Source organism: Salvelinus fontinalis, chromosome 10 (genome assembly GCF_029448725.1).
Source record: "Salvelinus fontinalis isolate EN_2023a chromosome 10, ASM2944872v1, whole genome shotgun sequence".
NCBI lineage: Eukaryota > Metazoa > Chordata > Actinopteri > Salmoniformes > Salmonidae > Salvelinus > Salvelinus fontinalis.
The window spans coordinates 44,422,307-44,442,306 of record NC_074674.1 but is presented as its reverse complement, the minus strand read 5'-3'; the positions used below and the strand labels follow the sequence as shown (position 1 = coordinate 44,442,306).

The window sequence follows — 20,000 nt, the reverse complement described above, 5'->3', positions numbered from 1 at the left end:
CTAGGCTACCTGCCTCCTCTACACTCGAACCACTAGGCTACCTGCCTCATCTACACTCTAACCACTAGGCTATCTGCCTCCTCAACACTCTAACCACTAGGCTACCTGTCTCCTCTACACTCTACCCACTAGGCTACCTGCCACCTCTACACTCTAACCACTAGGCTACCTGCCTCCTCTACACTCTAACCACTAGGCTACCTGCCTCCTCTACACTCTAACCACTAGGCTACCCGCCTCCTCTACACTCTAACCACTAGGCTACCTAACTCCTCTACACTCTAACCACTAGGCTACCCGCCCCCTCTACGCTCTAACCACTAGGCTACCCGCCTCCTCTACACTCTAACCACTAGGCTACCTGCCTCCTCTACGCTCTAACCACTAGGCTACCTGCCTCCTCTACACTCTAACCACTAGGCTACCCGCCTCCTCTACACTCTAACCACTAGGATACCTGCCGCCTCTACACTCTAACCACTAGGCTACCTGCCTCCCCTACACTCTAACCACTAGGATACCTGCCTCCTCTACACTCTAACCACTAGGCTGCCTGCCTCCTCTACACTCTAACCACTAGGCTACCTGCCTCCTCTACACTCTAACCACTAGGCTACCTGCCACCTCTACACTCTAACCACTAGGCTACCTACCTCCTCTACACTCTAACCACTAGGCTACCTGCCTCCTCTACACTCTAACCACCAGGGTACCTACCTCCTCTACGCTCTAACCACTAGGCTACCTGCCTCCTCTACACTCTAACCACTAGGCTACCTGCCTCCTCTACACTCTAACCACTAGACTACCTGCCTCCTCTACACTCTAACCACTAGGCTACCTGCCACCTCTACACTCTAACCACTAGGCTACCTGCCTCCTCTACACTCTAACCACTAGGCTACCTGCCTCCTCTACACTCTAACCACTAGGCTACCTGCCTCCTCTACACTCTGACCACTAGGCTACCTGCCGCCCCTACACTCTAACCACTAGGCTACCTGCCTCCTCTACACTCTAACCACTAGACTACCTGCCTCCTCTACACTCTAACCACTAGGCTACCTGCCACCTCTACACTCTAACCACTAGGCTACCTACCTCCTCTACACTCTAACCACTAGGCTACCTGCCTCCTCTACACTCTAACCACTAGGCTACCTGCCTCCTCTACACTCTGACCACTAGGCTACCTGCCGCCCCTACACTCTAACCACTAGGCTACCTACCTCCTCTACACTCTAACCACTAGGATACCTGCCTCCTCTACACTCTGACCACTAGGCTACCTGCCGCCCCTACACTCTAACCACTAGGCTACCTACCTCCTCTACACTCTAACCACTAGGATACCTACCTCCTCTACACTCTAACCACTAGGCTACCTGCCTCCTCGACACTCTAACCACTAGGCTACCTGCCTCCTCTACACTCTAACCACTAGGCTACCTGCCTCCTCTACACTCTAACCACTAGGCTACCTGCCTCCTCTACACTCTAACCACTAGGCTACCTGCCTCCTCTACACTCTAACCACTAGGCTACCTGCCACCTCTACGCTCTAACCGCTAGGCTACCTGCCTCCTCTACACTCTAACCACTAGGCTACCTGCCTCCTCTACACTCTAACCACTAGGCTACCTGCCTCCCCTACACTCTAACCACTAGGCTACCTGCCTCCTCTACACTCTAACCACTAGGCTACCTGCCTCCACTACACTCTAACCACTAGGCTACCTGCCTCCCCTACATTCTAACCACTAGGCTACCTGCCTCCTCTACACTCTAACCACTAGGCTACCTGCCTCCCCTACACTCTAACCACTAGGCTACCTGCCTCCTCAACACTCTAACCACTAGGCTACCTGTCTCCTCTACACTCTACCCACTAGGCTACCTGCCTCCCCTACACTCTAACCACTAGGCTACCTGCCTCCTCTACACTCTAACCACTAGGCTACCCGCCTCCTCTACACTCTAACCACTAGGCTACCTAACTCCTCTACACTCTAACCACTAGGCTACCCGCCCCCTCTACGCTCTAACCACTAGGCTACCCGCCTCCTCTACACTCTAACCACTAGGCTACCTGCCTCCTCTACGCTCTAACCACTAGGCTACCTGCCTCCTCTACGCTCTAACCACTAGGCTACCTGCCTCCTCTACACTCTAACCACTAGGCTACCCGCCCCCTCTACGCTCTAACCACTAGGCTACCCGCCTCCTCTACACTCTAACCACTAGGCTACCTGCCTCCTCTACGCTCTAACCACTAGGCTACCTGCCTCCTCTACACTCTAACCACTAGGCTACCCGCCTCCTCTACACTCTAACCACTAGGATACCTGCCGCCTCTACACTCTAACCACTAGGCTACCTGCCTCCCCTACACTCTAACCACTAGGATACCTGCCTCCTCTACACTCTAACCACTAGGCTGCCTGCCTCCTCTACACTCTAACCACTAGGCTACCTGCCTCCTCTACACTCTAACCACTAGGCTACCTGCCACCTCTACACTCTAACCACTAGGCTACCTACCTCCTCTACACTCTAACCACTAGGCTACCTGCCTCCTCTACACTCTAACCACCAGGGTACCTACCTCCTCTACGCTCTAACCACTAGGCTACCTGCCTCCTCTACACTCTAACCACTAGGCTACCTGCCTCCTCTACACTCTAACCACTAGACTACCTGCCTCCTCTACACTCTAACCACTAGGCTACCTGCCACCTCTACACTCTAACCACTAGGCTACCTGCCTCCTCTACACTCTAACCACTAGGCTACCTGCCTCCTCTACACTCTAACCACTAGGCTACCTGCCTCCTCTACACTCTGACCACTAGGCTACCTGCCGCCCCTACACTCTAACCACTAGGCTACCTACCTCCTCTACACTCTAACCACTAGGATACCTACCTCCTCTACACTCTAACCACTAGGCTACCTGCCACCTCTACACTCTAACCACTAGGCTACCTGCCTCCTCTACACTCTAACCACTAGGCTACCTGCCTCCTCTACACTCTAACCACTAGGCTACCTGCCTCCTCTACACTCTGACCACTAGGCTACCTGCCGCCCCTACACTCTAACCACTAGGCTACCTACCTCCTCTACACTCTAACCACTAGGATACCTACCTCCTCTACACTCTAACCACTAGGCTACCTGCCTCCTCTACACTCTAACCACTAGGATACCTACCTCCTCTACACTCTAACCACTAGGCTACCTGCCTCCTCGACACTCTAACCACTAGGCTACCTGCCTCCTCTACACTCTAACCACTAGGCTACCTGCCTCCTCTACACTCTAACCACTAGGCTACCTGCCTCCTCTACACTCTAACCACTAGGCTACCTGCCTCCTCTACACTCTAACCACTAGGCTACCTGCCACCTCTACGCTCTAACCGCTAGGCTACCTGCCTCCTCTACTCTCTAACCACTAGGCTACCTGCCTCCCCTACACTCTAACCACTAGGCTACCTGCCTCCTCTACACTCTAACCACTAGGCTACCTGCCTCCTCTACACTCTAACCACTAGGCTACCTGCCACCTCTACGCTCTAACCGCTAGGCTACCTGCCTCCTCTACTCTCTAACCACTAGGCTACCTGCCTCCCCTACACTCTAACCACTAGGCTACCTGCCTCCTCTACACTCTAACCACTAGGCTACCTGCCTCCTCTACACTCTAACCACTAGGCTACCTGCCTCCTCTACACTCTAACCACTAGGCTACCTGCCTCCTCTACACTCTGACCACTAGGCTACCTGCCGCCCCTACACTCTAACCACTAGGCTACCTGCCTCCTCTACACTCTAACCACTAGACTACCTGCCTCCTCTACACTCTAACCACTAGGCTACCTGCCACCTCTACACTCTAACCACTAGGCTACCTGCCTCCTCTACACTCTAACCACTAGGCTACCTGCCTCCTCTACACTCTAACCACTAGGCTACCTGCCTCCTCTACACTCTGACCACTAGGCTACCTGCCGCCCCTACACTCTAACCACTAGGCTACCTACCTCCTCTACACTCTAACCACTAGGATACCTACCTCCTCTACACTCTAACCACTAGGCTACCTGCCTCCTCTACACTCTAACCACTAGGATACCTACCTCCTCTACACTCTAACCACTAGGCTACCTGCCTCCTCGACACTCTAACCACTAGGCTACCTGCCTCCTCTACACTCTAACCACTAGGCTACCTGCCTCCTCTACACTCTAACCACTAGGCTACCTGCCTCCTCTACACTCTAACCACTAGGCTACCTGCCTCCTCTACACTCTAACCACTAGGCTACCTGCCACCTCTACGCTCTAACCGCTAGGCTACCTGCCTCCTCTACACTCTAACCACTAGGCTACCTGCCTCCTCTACACTCTAACCACTAGGCTACCTGCCTCCCCTACACTCTAACCACTAGGCTACCTGCCTCCTCTACACTCTAACCACTAGACTACCTGCCTCCTCTACACTCTAACCACTAGGCTACCTGCCACCTCTACACTCTAACCACTAGGCTACCTGCCTCCTCTACACTCTAACCACTAGGCTACCTGCCTCCTCTACACTCTAACCACTAGGCTACCTGCCTCCTCTACACTCTGACCACTAGGCTACCTGCCGCCCCTACACTCTAACCACTAGGCTACCTGCCTCCTCTACACTCTAACCACTAGACTACCTGCCTCCTCTACACTCTAACCACTAGGCTACCTGCCACCTCTACACTCTAACCACTAGGCTACCTGCCTCCTCTACACTCTAACCACTAGGCTACCTGCCTCCTCTACACTCTAACCACTAGGCTACCTGCCTCCTCTACACTCTGACCACTAGGCTACCTGCCGCCCCTACACTCTAACCACTAGGCTACCTACCTCCTCTACACTCTAACCACTAGGATACCTACCTCCTCTACACTCTAACCACTAGGCTACCTGCCTCCTCTACACTCTAACCACTAGGATACCTACCTCCTCTACACTCTAACCACTAGGCTACCTGCCTCCTCGACACTCTAACCACTAGGCTACCTGCCTCCTCTACACTCTAACCACTAGGCTACCTGCCTCCTCTACACTCTAACCACTAGGCTACCTGCCTCCTCTACACTCTAACCACTAGGCTACCTGCCTCCTCTACACTCTAACCACTAGGCTACCTGCCACCTCTACGCTCTAACCGCTAGGCTACCTGCCTCCTCTACACTCTAACCACTAGGCTACCTGCCTCCTCTACACTCTAACCACTAGGCTACCTGCCTCCACTACACTCTAACCACTAGGCTACCTGCCTCCTCTACACTCTAACCACTAGGCTACCTGCCTCCCCTACACTCTAACCACTAGGCTACCTGCCTCCTCTACACTCTAACCACTAGGGTACCTGCCTCCTCTACACTCTAACCACTAGGCTACCTGCCTCCTCTACTCTCTAACCACTAGGCTACCTGCCTCCCCTACACTCTAACCACTAGGCTACCTGCCTCCTCTACACTCTAACCACTAGGGTACCTACCTCCTCTACACTCTAACCACTAGGGTACCTGCCTCCTCTACACTCTAACCACTAGGCTACCTGCCTCCTCTACACTCTAACCACTAGGCTACCTGCCTCCTCTACACTCTAACCACTAGGCTACCTGCCTCCTCTACACTCTAACCACTAGGCTACCTGCCTCCTCTACACTCTAACCACTAGGCTACCTGCCTCCTCTGCACTCTAACCACTAGTCTACCTGCCTCCTCTACACTCTAACCACTAGGCTACCTGCCTCCTCTACACTCTAACCACTAGGGTACCTGCCTCCTCTACACTCTAACCACTAGGCTACCTGCCTCCTCTACACACTAACCACTAGGCTACCTGCCTCCTCTACACTCTAACCACTAGGCTACCTGCCTCCTCTACACTCTAACCACTAGGCTACCTGCCTCCTCTGCACTCTAACCACTAGTCTACCTGCCTCCTCTACACTCTAACCACTAGGCTACCTGCCTCCACTACACTCTAACCACTAGGCTACCTGCCTCCTCTACACTCTAACCACTAGGCTACCTGCCTCCCCTACACTCTAACCACTAGGCTACCTGCCTCCTCTACACTCTAACCACTAGGCTACCTGCCTCCTCTACTCTCTAACCACTAGGCTACCTGCCTCCCCTACACTCTAACCACTAGGCTACCTGCCTCCTCGACACTCTAACCACTAGGCTACCTGCCTCCTCTACACTCTAACCACTAGGCTACCTGCCTCCTCTACACTCTAACCACTAGGCTACCTGCCTCCTCTACACTCTAACCACTAGGCTACCTGCCTCCTCTACACTCTAACCACTAGGCTACCTGCCACCTCTACGCTCTAACCGCTAGGCTACCTGCCTCCTCTACACTCTAACCACTAGGCTACCTGCCTCCTCTACACTCTAACCACTAGGCTACCTGCCTCCACTACACTCTAACCACTAGGCTACCTGCCTCCTCTACACTCTAACCACTAGGCTACCTGCCTCCCCTACACTCTAACCACTAGGCTACCTGCCTCCTCTACACTCTAACCACTAGGGTACCTGCCTCCTCTACACTCTAACCACTAGGCTACCTGCCTCCTCTACTCTCTAACCACTAGGCTACCTGCCTCCCCTACACTCTAACCACTAGGCTACCTGCCTCCTCTACACTCTAACCACTAGGGTACCTACCTCCTCTACACTCTAACCACTAGGGTACCTGCCTCCTCTACACTCTAACCACTAGGCTACCTGCCTCCTCTACACTCTAACCACTAGGCTACCTGCCTCCTCTACACTCTAACCACTAGGCTACCTGCCTCCTCTACACTCTAACCACTAGGCTACCTGCCTCCTCTACACTCTAACCACTAGGCTACCTGCCTCCTCTACACTCTAACCACTAGGCTACCTGCCTCCTCTACACTCTAACCACTAGGCTACCTGCCTCCTCTACACTCTAACCACTAGGCTACCCGCCTCCTCTACACTCTAACCACTAGGCTACCCGCCTCCTCTACACTCTAACCACTAGGCTACCTGCCTCCTCTACACTCTAACCACTAGGCTACCTGCCTCCTCTGCACTCTAACCACGTGTCTACCTGCCTCCTCTACACTCTAACCACTAGGCTACCTGCCTCCTCTACACTCTAACCACTAGGGTACCTGCCTCCTCTACACTCTAACCACTAGGCTACCTGCCTCCTCTACACTCTAACCACTAGGCTACCTGCCTCCTCTACACTCTAACCACTAGGCTACCTGCCTCCTCTACACTCTAACCACTAGGCTACCTGCCTCCTCTGCACTCTAACCACTAGTCTACCTGCCTCCTCTACACTCTAACCACTAGGCTACCTGCCTCCTCTACACTCTAACCACTAGGGTACCTACCTCCTCTACACTCTAACCACTAGGCTACCTGCCTCCTCTACACTCTAACCACTAGGCTACCTGCCTCCTCTACACTCTAACCACTAGGCTACCTGCCTCCTCTACACTCTAACCACTAGGCTACCTGCCTCCTCTACACTCTAACCACTAGGCTACCTGCCTCCTCTACACTCTAACCACTAGGCTACCTGCCTCCTCTACACTCTAACCACTAGGGTACCTACCTCCTCTACACTCTAACCACTAGGGTACCTGCCTCCTCTGCACTCTAGCCACTAGGGTACCTGCCTCCTCTACACTCTAACCACTAGGCTACCTGCCGCCTCTACACTCTAACCACTAGGCTACCTGCCTCCTCTACACTCTAACCACTAGGGTACCTACCTCCTCTACACTCTAACCACTAGGGTACCTGCCTCCTCTGCACTCTAGCCACTAGGGTACCTGCCTCCTCTGCACTCTAGCCACACCCCCGACACATTTCAATGGGCGAGGGAGAAATAACTTGTAGTACGTTATTGGTCACCGTGGTTCCATCACACTGTATTTTATTTAGAGTAGGATCGCAGCCTACAGGAGAAATAACATGTAATATTGGTAGTAACCATCTGTATGTCACTGTGATACAGTCTACTGTTCAATGGGGAGAGTTTCCCCTGCAAGGCAGCAACACAACGACACAGGGCACAGTGTCCTTCACTCCCGCTTGCCTAGCTGTCCTGCAGCAAGGAGACTATCTAGCTAGATAGTGTAGCTAGATAGTGAAAGGGGGATACCTAGTCAGTTGTACAACCGAATGCATTCAACTGAAATGTGTCTTCCGCGTTTAACCCAACCCCACGGAATCAGAGAGGTTCAGAGGGCTGCCATCATCGACCTCAACGTCATCGGCACCCGGGGACCAGTGACTTAGCTGCCTTGTTCAGGTTTTTACCTTGTCAGCTCGGGGATTTGATCCATCAACCTTTCAGTTACTGGCCCAACACTCTAACCACTAGGCTATCTGCCACCCCAGTGTAGTTAGATAGTGTAGCAAGATGAAAAAGGGGGAGAGGGGAAGAAAGTCAGTAAAAATTAAAGGGCCAAAGGCATTTTGTAATCGAAAACCTTTTAAGGAACATTTGGTTCCATTGTAATGTAATAGGTAAACAACTACCTTTGTAGGTCAGTCAGAATGGACGTTGGCCTCACACCCTCACCCCCTACTCACACCCTCACCCCCTTTTCCCTCCCTCACCCCCTACTCACACCCTCACCCCCTACTCACACCCTCACCCCCTACTCACACCCTCACCCCCTATTCCCTCCCCCACCCCCTACTCACACCCTCACCCCCTACTCACACCCTTACCCCCTATTCCCTCCCTCACCCCATACTCACTCCCTTACCCCCTACTCCCTCCCTCACCCCATACTCACTCCCTCACCCCCTACTCCCTCCCTCACCACTTACTCACTCCCTCACCCCTTACTCACTCCCTCACCCCCTACTCCCTCCCTCACCCCTTACTCCCTCCCTCACCACCTACTCACTCCCTCACCCCCTACTCACACCCTCACCCCCTACTCACACCCTCACCCCTTACTCACACCCTCACCCCCTACTCACACCCTCACCCCTTATTCACACCCTCACCCCCTACTCACTCCCTCACCCCCTACTCCCTGCCTCACCACTCACTCACTCCCTCACCCCCTACTCACTCCCTCACCCCCTACTCACTCCCTCACCCCCTACTCACTCCCTCACCCCCTACTCACTCCCTCACCCCTTACTCACTCCCTCACCCCTTACTCCCTCCCTCACCCCCTACTCACTCCCTCACCCCATACTCACTCCCTCACCCCCTACTCCCTCCCTCACCCCCTACTCCCTCCCTCACCCCTCACTCACTCCCTCACCCCCTACTCACTCCCTCACACCCTAAGCCCCAAAAACTCCCTCACCCCATACTCCCTCCCTCACCCCCTACTCCCTCCCTCACCCCCTACTCCCTCCCTCACCACTTATTCATCCCCTCACCCCTTACTCACTCCCTCACCCCCTACTCCCTCACACCCTCACCCCCACTCACTCCCTCACCCCATACTCCCTCCCTCACCCCCTACTCACTCCCTCACACCCTAAGCCCCAAAAACTCCCTCACCCCATACTCCCTCCCTCACCCCCTACTCCCTCCCTCACCCCCTACTCCCTCCCTCACCACTTATTCATCCCCTCACCCCTTACTCACTCCCTCACCCCCTACTCCCTCACACCCTCACCCCCTACTCCCTCCCTCACCCCCTACTCCCTCCCTCACCACTTATTCATCCCCTCACCCCTTACTCACTCCCTCACCCCCTACTCCCTCACACCCTCATCCCCTACTCACTCCCTCACCACATACTCCCTCCCTCCCTCACCCCATATTCCCTCCCTCCCTCACCCCTAACTCACTCACTCCCTCACCCCTTACTCACTCCCTCACCCCCTACTCAGTCCCTCATCTCCTGCTCCCTATCTCTCTCTCTTCTCTCTTTGTCTGTCTGTCTGTCTGTCTGTCTGTCTGTCTGTCTCTCTCTCTCTCCCTCTCTCGCTATGAGGAGATGATTGGCGTGAGCTCAGTGGGATTAGCGACACAGCATGTTGTACAGGTGTGTGTGTTAATTAAAGTCTGTGCTGACGAATCCTTTATTCCCATGCCAGCAGGAGCATTGCCTTCGGTCTCAACCGCAATGCCCTCTGGGACTGTGGTGCTTAGTTAGTTAGTTAGTGGCTTAGTTGGTTAGTTAGTTAGTTAGTGTGGACTGTATAGACTGATGATTGATTCTATTCACCATAGTATCCTTTCCTTTCCTTGAGTGGAGTGGAGTGGAGTGGAGGGGAGGGGAGGGGAGGGGAGGGGTCTGTCTGTCTGTCTGTCTGTCTGTCTCCCCCTCTTTCCCTCTCTCTCTCTCCCTCTCTCTCTTTCTATTAGAGAACACTGGAGAGTCCTAGCATTAGAACAGTGGAGAGTCCTAGCATTAGAGAACAGTGGAGAGTCCTAGCATTAGAGAACAGTGGAGAGTCCTAGCATTAGATAACAGTGGAGAGTCCTAGCATTAGAGAACAGCGGAGAGTCCTAGCATTAGAGAACAGTGGAGAGTCCTAGCATTAGAGAACAGTGGAGAGTCCTAGCATTAGAGAACAGTGGAGAGTCCTAGCATTAGAGAACAGTGGAGAGTCCTAGCATTAGAGAACAGTGGAGAGTCCTAGCATTAGAGAACAGTGGAGAGTCCTAGCATTAGAGAACAGTGGAGAGTCCTAGCATTAGAGAACAGTGGAGAGTCCTAGCATTAGAGAACAGTGGAGAGTCCTAGCATTAGAGAACAGTGGAGAGTCCTAGCATTAGAGAACAGTGGAGAGTCCTAGCATTAGAGAACAGCGGAGAGTCCTAGCATTAGAGAACAGCGGAGAGTCCTAGCTTTAGAGAACAGTGGAGAGTCCTAGCATTAGAGAACAGTGGAGAGTCCTAGCATTAGAGAACAGTGGAGAGTCCTGGCATTAGAGAACAGAGGAGAGTCCTAGCATTAGAGAACAGAGGAGAGTCCTAGCATTAGAGAACAGTGAAGAGTCCTAGCTTTAGAGAACAGTGGAGAGTCCTAGCTTTAGAGAACAGTGGAGAGTCCTAGCATTAGAGAACAGTGGAGAGTCCTAGCATTAGAGAACAGTGGAGAGTCCTAGCATTAGAGAACAGTGGAGAGGGGAAAAGAAGGACAGAGGAAGTGAAAGAGTTAAGAGAGATAATTCAGGAGGAAGAGGGGAATTTAAAGGATCATAATAAAGGGTTAACTGGAACGATAGAGGAGAAGAAGAAAGTGGCAAAACAACCGCAGAGACAGAGAGAGAGAGAGAGAGAGAGAGAGAGAGAGAGAGAGAGAGAGAGAGAGAGAGAGAGAGAGAGACGAATCTTGTCAAGTTACAGGGGAAATCTCTGGATGAGTTTGATGGATGAAGAGAATATTACCCTTTTATTGGAGAAAGGACATTCTGCATGTCACCAGTATGACTGAACTATGAGGACTTCTAGTGAGTTTCATCTCTTATTTTTCCATTCCTCTTACAGACACTCACAGACACAGACAGACAGTCATAGACATACAGAAATACAGTCACAGACACACAGTCACATACGAACTATCATTGTCACAGACACACAGACACACAGACCCACAGACACACAGTCGCAAACATACAGACACAGAGACACATAAACACAGAGACACAGACACACAGTCACAGACACACAGACACAGTCACAGACACACAGACACAGAGACACAGACACACAGTCACAAACATACAGACACACAGACACAGTCACAGACACACAAACATAGAGACACAGACACAGTCACGGAGACACACAAACACAGAGACACAGACACACAGTCACAGAGACACACAGTCACAGAGACACAGACACAGAGACACAGACACACAGACACACAGTCACAGACACAGTCACAGAGACACACAAACACAGACACAGTCACAGAGACACACAAACACAGAGACACAGACACAGTCACAGAGACACACAAACACGGAGACACAGACACAGTCACAGAGACACACAAACACAGAGATTTAGACACAGTCACAGACACACAGTCACAGACACACAGACACAGAGACACAGACACACAGACACACAGTCACAGACACAGTCACAGAGACACACAAACACAGACACAGTCACAGAGACACACAAACACAGAGACACAGACACACAGACACACAGTCACACAGGAGACTGTATATTCAGGAGACTGTATATATAGCCCAGAATGTTCACTCTATACCATGTCTGTTTTCACTGAAGGGCATTATATTATCTCTACAGTCTTATCTTCTATGGTGTATTGTGGTATGTGTGACAGGCAGGCATGTTTGGTGTGAAAGAGAGAGAAGTTATGCAGAGAATGTTGTGAAAGAAAAAGGCATGTAATTGTTGGATTGTGGTGAGAAGTAGTTTCTTGACCTCTCTCTCTCTCTCCTCTTTCTCTCATCTCTCGCTCTCTCTCCTCTCTCAACTCTCTCTATTCTCTCTCGTCTCTCTCGCTCCTCTCTCTCCTCTCTCTCTCCTCTCTCTCTTCTCTCTCCTCTCTCTCGCCTCTCTCTCCTCTTTCTCTCATCTCTCGCTCTCTCTCCTCTCCTCTCTCTCCTCTCTCCTCTCTCTCGCTCCTCTCTCCTCTCTCTCTTCTCTCTCTTCTCTCTCCTCTCTCTCTCCTCTCTCTCCCCTTTCTCTTCTCTCTCCTCTCTCTCCTCTCTCTCTCCTCTCTCTCTCCTCTCTCTCCCCTTTCTCTTCTCTCTCCTCTCTCTCTCCTCTCTCTCCCCTTTCTCTTCTCTCTCCTCTCTCTCTCCTCTCTCTCCCCTTTCTCTTCTCTCTCCTCTCTCTCTCCTCTCTCTCCCCTTTCTCTTCTCTCTCCTCTCCCTCTCCTCTCTCCCCCCTTTCTCTTCTCTCTCCTCTCTCTCTCCTCTCTCTCCCCTTTCCCTTCTCTCTCCTCTCTCTCTCTCTCTGGGATGTTCGGTTAAAGACGAGAGTTCTCACACACTGTGTTGTCCTGTCTGTCTGTCTGTCACTCTGTCCGTCTGTCCGCCCGTTCGCCTGTCTGTCTGTTTCTCTATGACTTCAGTCCTTTGTACAGCTTGATGTGAATGAGTGTGAATGAGTGTGAATGGAATACTATGAGATAACCAATATAGTGAATACTATAGTAATGACTAGAACCAATGATATCTGATAGAGGATACCACAGTGATGAATAGAACCAATGATATATGATAGAGGATACCACAGTAATGAATAGAACCAATGATATATGATAGAGGATACCACAGTAATGAATAGAACCAATGATATATGGTAGAGGATACCACAGTAATGACTAGAACCAATGATATATGGGAGAGGATACCACAGTAATGAATAGAACCAATAATATATGATAGAGGATACCACAGTAATGACTAGAACCAATGATATATGATAGAGGATACCACAGTAATGACTAGAACCAATGATATATGATAGAGGATACCACAGTAATGACTAGAACCAATGATATATGATAGAGGATACCACAGTAATGACTAGAACCAATATATATATGATAGAGGATACCACAGTAATGACTAGAACCAATGATATATGATAGAGGATACCACAGTAATGACTAGAACCAATGATATATGATAGAGGATACGACAGTAATGACTAGAACCAATGATATATGATAGAGGATACCACAGTAATGAATGTAGAACTGTCAGTTTGAGTTGTGTAGTCAGTTCTGTTGACAGGATATCAGGAGATCTATGAGGAATGACTGACGCTCTGGAATCTATGACTGACGTTCTGGAATCTATGACTGACGTTCTGGAATCATTGTGTGTGACTGGTGATGATGGGAAAGTCACGTTGGTTGTGTGTGTTTATACTGTGTGAATGTGCAGTGGCGGATTTAGGTATAGGCGACATGGGCACCCGCACAATTTTTTGGGGGAATGGTGACAACTGAGGCAGGTAGTCTAGCGGTTAAACCATTGGACTAGTAACCAAAAGGTTGCTAGATCGAATCCCTGAGCTGACAAGGGAAAAATCTGTCGTTTTGACAGTGTTCGGGGATGGGTAATGTAGTCTTGAGTCTTATTTGACAGTGTTGGGGGATGGGTAATGTAGTCTTGACTCTTGGTTGACAGTGTTGGGGGATGGGTAATTTAGTCTTGGCTCTTGGTTGACCGTGTTGGGGGATGGGTAATGTAGTCTTGACACTTGGTTGATGGTGTTGGGGGATGGGTAATGTAGTATTGACTCTTGGTTGACAGTGTTGAGGGATGGGTAATGTAGTCTTGAGTCTTGGTTGACCGTGTGGGGGATGGGTAATGTATTCTTAACTCTTGGTTGACAGTGTTGGGGGATGGGTAATGTAGTCTTGACTCTTGGTTGACAGTGTTGGGGGATGGGTAATGTAGTCTTGACTCTTGGTTGACAGTGTTGGGGGATGGGTAATGTATTCTTAACTCTTGGTTGACAGTGTTGGGGGATGGGTAATGTAGTCTTGACTCTTGGTTGACAGTGTTGGGGGATGGGTAATGTAGTCTTGACTCTTAGTTGACGGTGTTGGGGGATGGGTAATGTAGTCTTGACTCTTGGTTGATGGTGTTGGGGGATGGGTAATGTAGTCTTGACTCTTAGTTGACGGTGTTTGGGGATGGGTAATGTAGTCTTGACACTTGGTTGATGGTGTTGGGGGATGGGTAATGTAGTCTTGACTCTTGGTTGACAGTGTTGGGGGATGGGTAATGTATTCTTAACTCTTGGTTGACAGTGTTGGGGGATGGGTAATGTAGTCTTGACTCTTGGTTGACAGTGTTGGGGGATGGGTAATGTAGTCTTGACTCTTGGTTGACGGTGTTGGGGGATGGGTAATGTAGTCTTGAGTCTTGGTTGACAGTGTTGGGGGATGGGTAATGTAGTCTTGACTCTTGGTTGACGGTGTTGGGGGATGGGTAATGTAGTCTTGACACTTGGTTGATGGTGTTGGGGGATGGGTAATGTAGTCTTGACTCTTGGTTGACGGTGTTGGGGGATGGGTAATGTAGTCTTGAGTCTTGGTTGACAGTGTTGGGGGATGGGTAATGTAGTCTTGACTCTTGGTTGACGGTGTTGGGGGATGGGTAATGTAGTCTTGACACTTGGTTGATGGTGTTGGGGGATGGGTAATGTAGTCTTGACTCTTGGTTGACGGTGTTGGGGGATGGGTAATGTAGTCTTGACTCTTGGTTGACAGTGTTGGGGGATGGGTAATGTAGTCTTGACTCTTGGTTGACAGTGTTGGGGGATGGGTAATGTAGTCTTAACTCTTGGTTGACAGTGTTGGGGGATGGGTAATGTAGTCTTGACTCTTGGTTGACAGTGTTGGGGGATGGGTAATGTAGTCTTGACTCTTAGTTGACGGTGTTGGGGGATGGGTAATGTAGTCTTGACTCTTAGTTGACGGTGTTGGGGGATGGGTAATGTAGTCTTGAGTCTTGGTTGACAGTGTTGGGGGATGGGTAATGTAGTCTTGACTCTTGGTTGACGGTGTTGGGGGATGGGTAATGTAGTCTTGACACGTGGTTGATGGTGTTGGGGGATGGGTAATGTATTGATGCTCCAGTGCCAAATCAACACAAGTCTTATTTATTTATGTATTTTTATGTTTATATAACTTTAAATATTGTGATTATTTATTTGTGTTGTTCCAAATGTCTGAATAGAATATTACAGTTAGTTCAGAACGGTGCTTTTGGGAGGGGGGTGCCTGAAGGGGGGGTTTCGCCCAGTGAGACATACCAGCTAGAACCACCACTGTGAATGTGAATACTGGCAGCATATTGATTAATTAACTCTTGTCAGCACAAGGCCCTGTGTGATGTTTTAATTAGGGCTTGTAAAGAACCACTCATTAACACACACACACACACACACACACACTCACACACAGAAGCTCAAGAAGCCTTCCAGTGTAGCTGTGTGGGCATTATGCATGTCAGTGGAAAAAGACAAATGCCAACTTGAAACCAGCCACAGTGCTGGGGAGATGGGGTGTGGCTCTGTGTGTGTGTGTGTGTGTGTGTGTGTGTGTGTGTGTGTGTGTGTGTGTGTGTGTGTGTGTGTGTGTGTGTGTGTGTGTGTGTGTGTGTGTGTGTGTGTGTGTGTGTGTGTGTGTGTGTGTGTGTGTGTGTGTGTGTGTGTGTGAAGTCAAGTCATCAGCAGCGGTAACAGTGGTGTGAAGGGTTAACACCTGATTGGAACTCAACGGTGTTAAAAAGCCATCGGTTTAGTCAGAACTCAGAAAGGCTTCATCATCATCATCATCATCACTGTAATATAGTCCTCCTATGTGACTCCGTAGGTAGAGCACGGTGCTTGCAACGTTAATGATCACGGGTTGGATTCCCGCTGGGGCCACACGTATGAAAAATGTATCCACGCGTGACTGTATGTTGCTTTGACTTAAAGTGTCTGCTACATAACTTTAATATATTATAAATGTCTATTATGACGGTTACAGCAGGATTACGACAGATGTCACGATCGTCGTTAGGAGAAAGAGAGGAGGACCAAGGCGCAGCGTGATATAAATACATTCTTCTCTTTATTAGAAGAAGACAAACGAAACGAACACTATACAAACTAATCAAAACAACAAACGTGAAGCTATACAAACAATAAGTGCAGACACTGGCAACTTACACATAGACAATCACCCACGACCTACCTAATGACTATGGCTGCCTTAAATATGGCTCCCAATCAGAGACAACGATAGACAGCTGTCTCTGATTGAGAACCATTCCAGGCAACCATAGACTTACCTAAACACCTACACTGAACACAACCCCAAGAACTCTACCAAACCCCCTATACAATACAACCACCCAAGACGAGACAAACACACACAAACATCCCCCATGTCACACCCTGACCTAACTAAAATAATACAGAAAAACAAAGATAACTAAGGCCAGGGTGTGACGACAGAGCTTTATTACTTTTTAATATTTCATTCTCTAAAAGACTTTATGCTACAGAAAAGTACTCCATCACAGATTCCTTTCTTCTTATATGACGGACTGTACGTTAACCCACTCACTGTGTCTCCGTCTGTCTTTGGGATCGTTGCAGTGGCATTCTGGAGGAGACAGTGTTCGCTTGGGGAATGTCTCCCTCTATGGAATTAAGGAATGCCGAATAGATTCACACATCAAACAATCCTGGTGTGTGTGTGTGTGTGTGCGTGCGTGCGTGCGTGCGTGCGTGTGTGTGTGTAGACGAAGTAGGAGGGTGGGGGGTGCGGCAGCCGCTCCTCTGAACTACAGCATGTATATTCCTACCCTCCCACATGAACAAATACCATAGTTTAGGGTTAGGGTTAGTATACTATTGAATAAATACTTGATGCATACTATGGGATAAATACTATAGAATTCACAGTAGTGTTTTTGCAGACTTTACTGTAGTTTTCACTGTAGTGTTTTTAGGGAATATTTGGTGAAGTTTAAAATTCAGTTTCGGTAGGAGAGATTTAAACCTCAGATGACACGTCTAATCCACAGCAGGAACTTCCATATATGGGCATTGTCTCCTTATTGGAACGTGTCAAAGAACTCCATATATATATATATATATATATATATATATATATATATATAGAGAGAGAGAGAGAGAGAGAGAGAGAGAGAGAGAGAGAGAGAGAGAGAGAGAGAGAGAGAGAGAGAGAGAGAGAGAGAGAGAGAGAGAGAGAGAGAGAGAGAGAGAGAGAGAGAGAGAGAGAGAGACCACCTCACTCACCTGAATCCCCTTGTTTAATCAGCCTCCCCAACAACCATCCAGACCAAAACGCTCAAACTCTACCATCTACTATCCCTTCCGATATGTTCGTCAGATGTCGATTAAGCCGAACTCGAGAACTGTAGTACCCCAAAGAATGTAAGAGGGGTTCTGCACCACCTTGTGGTCTGGCTGTGCTGCTATGACGGAGAATAAAACAGCGTTTACGTTTTTAAGGACTAGGAAATTAAAATGGCGGTTAGACGTTAAACGTTAAACTCTTTGAGCCCATTTGCTGTTTTTGTCGCACTCCCTTCCAATGTGTCCTGTGTTTCCTGTTAGCGCCATAGAGGGGAACAGAATCCATGACCATGCTCCAGAGAGTGTTAGCGTTCAGGAAGGGTCTTATATCACAAACACCAGAGGAAGAAAATCAATTCAACATGGCACGTTGGCTTTAAAAACCGCCAGAAACGTGTTTAATATGTTGACCGCCAGAGACATCTGGTCTCTTCCACCATTCCTTGCTGGTAAAGTACCAGGATGTGGCAAAGTACCAGGATGTGGTAAAGTACCAGGATGTGGTAAAGTACCAGGATGTGGTAAAGTACCAGGATGTGGCAAAGTACCAGGATGTGGTAAAGTACCAGGATGTGGCAAAGTACCAGGATGTGGCAAAGTACCAGGATGTGGTAAAGTACCAGGATGTGGTAAAGTGCCAGGATGTGGTAAAGTACCAGGATGTGGTAAAGTACCAGGATGTGGTAAAGTACCAGGATGTGGTAAAGTGCCAGGATGTGGTAAAGTACCAGGATGTGGTTAAGTACCAGGATGTGGTAAAGTACCAGGATGTGGCAAAGTACCAGGATGTGGTAAAGTACCAGGATGTGATAAAGTACCAGGATGTGATTAAGTACCAGGATGTGGTAAAGTACCAGGATGTGGTAAAGTACCAGGATGTGGTAAAGTACCAGGATGTGGTAAAGTGCCAGGATGTGGCAAAGTACCAGGATGTGGCAAAATACCAGGATGTGGTAAAGTACCAGGATGTGGCAAAGTACCAGGATGTGGTAAAGTACCAGGATGTGGCAAAGTACCAGGATGTGGCAAAGTACCAGGATGTGGTAAAGTACCAGGATGTGGTAAAGTACCAGGATGTGGCAAAGTACCAGGATGTGGCAAAGTACCAGGATGTGGCAAAGTACCAGGATGTGGTAAAGTACCAGGATGTGGTAAAGTACCAGGATGTGGCAAAGTACCAGGATGTGGTAAAGTACCAGGATGTTGTCTCTGGTTTTGAATCTGAATTTAGAGAAATTAATTTGGAAACTGAATCGGAATGCATCTGAGAAGTTAAATATATGAAACTTTGAACATTTCGAAATGATAGTTTGTAAACTTGACACACAGAAAATCTATGCAATATCTACCATCTCTCTATCTCTCTCTTTCTCTCCCTCTCTTTTTCTCTCCTTCTTTCCATCAATAAAAGGTATTATTGGTTAAAGCAAAGCAACCTGGCGTCCAGGTGGACGTGGCTGCTCCAATACAGTTTCACCATTGTGTGTGTCTGTATTCCTAACGGGACTCTTCTCTCCCCGTCTTACAGAGATCGAGGCCAAGGAGGCTTGTGATTGGCTGAGGGCTGCAGGGTTCCCACAGTATGCCCAGCTCTACGAAGGTATACACACACTGCGTTTCCACACTGCATTTTCACACTGCGTTTCCACACTGCATTTTACCACTGCATTTCCACACTGCATTTCAACACTGTATTTACACACTGCATTTCAACACTGTATTTTCACACTGCATTTCTTCACTGCATTTCAACACTGTATTTTCACACTGCATTTCAACACTGCATTTTCACACTGCATTTTCAACAGCTGTTGTGTCTCATATTGAGAGCTCAGTCATTTCTTCTCCTCTCTCCCTTCCCCCTCTACCTCTCTTCTTCCTTCACCATCATCTCCTCTTTTCCCTAAATTCCTCTCCCTCCCTCAATCCCTCCTCTCCTCATTTCTTCTCATCTCTCATCTCTTCTACCCTCCTCTCCTCCCTCCATCCCAGGGTCTATTTCTATTCTGTAATTTAGAGGGAGGGGTCATGGGAATGGCCTCTGCTATCTCTGTCTGCCTGGAACACCCTCCCTCGCTCTCTCCCACCAACCCTCGTTCTCTCCCTCCCTCCCACCCACCCTCGCTCTCTCCCACCCTC

At 49.6% G+C, this 20,000-nt stretch overlaps 1 protein-coding gene across 2 annotated transcripts in view; it reads left to right on the top strand.

The window, feature by feature from the left end:
• The window catches only part of LOC129864184 (stAR-related lipid transfer protein 13-like), a 67,842-nt gene that overhangs the window by 24,006 nt on the left and 23,836 nt on the right, over nt 1-20,000 (top strand). For both annotated transcript variants that reach the window (XM_055936868.1, XM_055936869.1), the window contains exon 2: nt 19,390-19,461. In XM_055936868.1, coding sequence (XP_055792843.1) covers nt 19,390-19,461 — 72 coding nt within the window. The remainder of the gene's footprint in view (nt 1-19,389; nt 19,462-20,000) is intronic.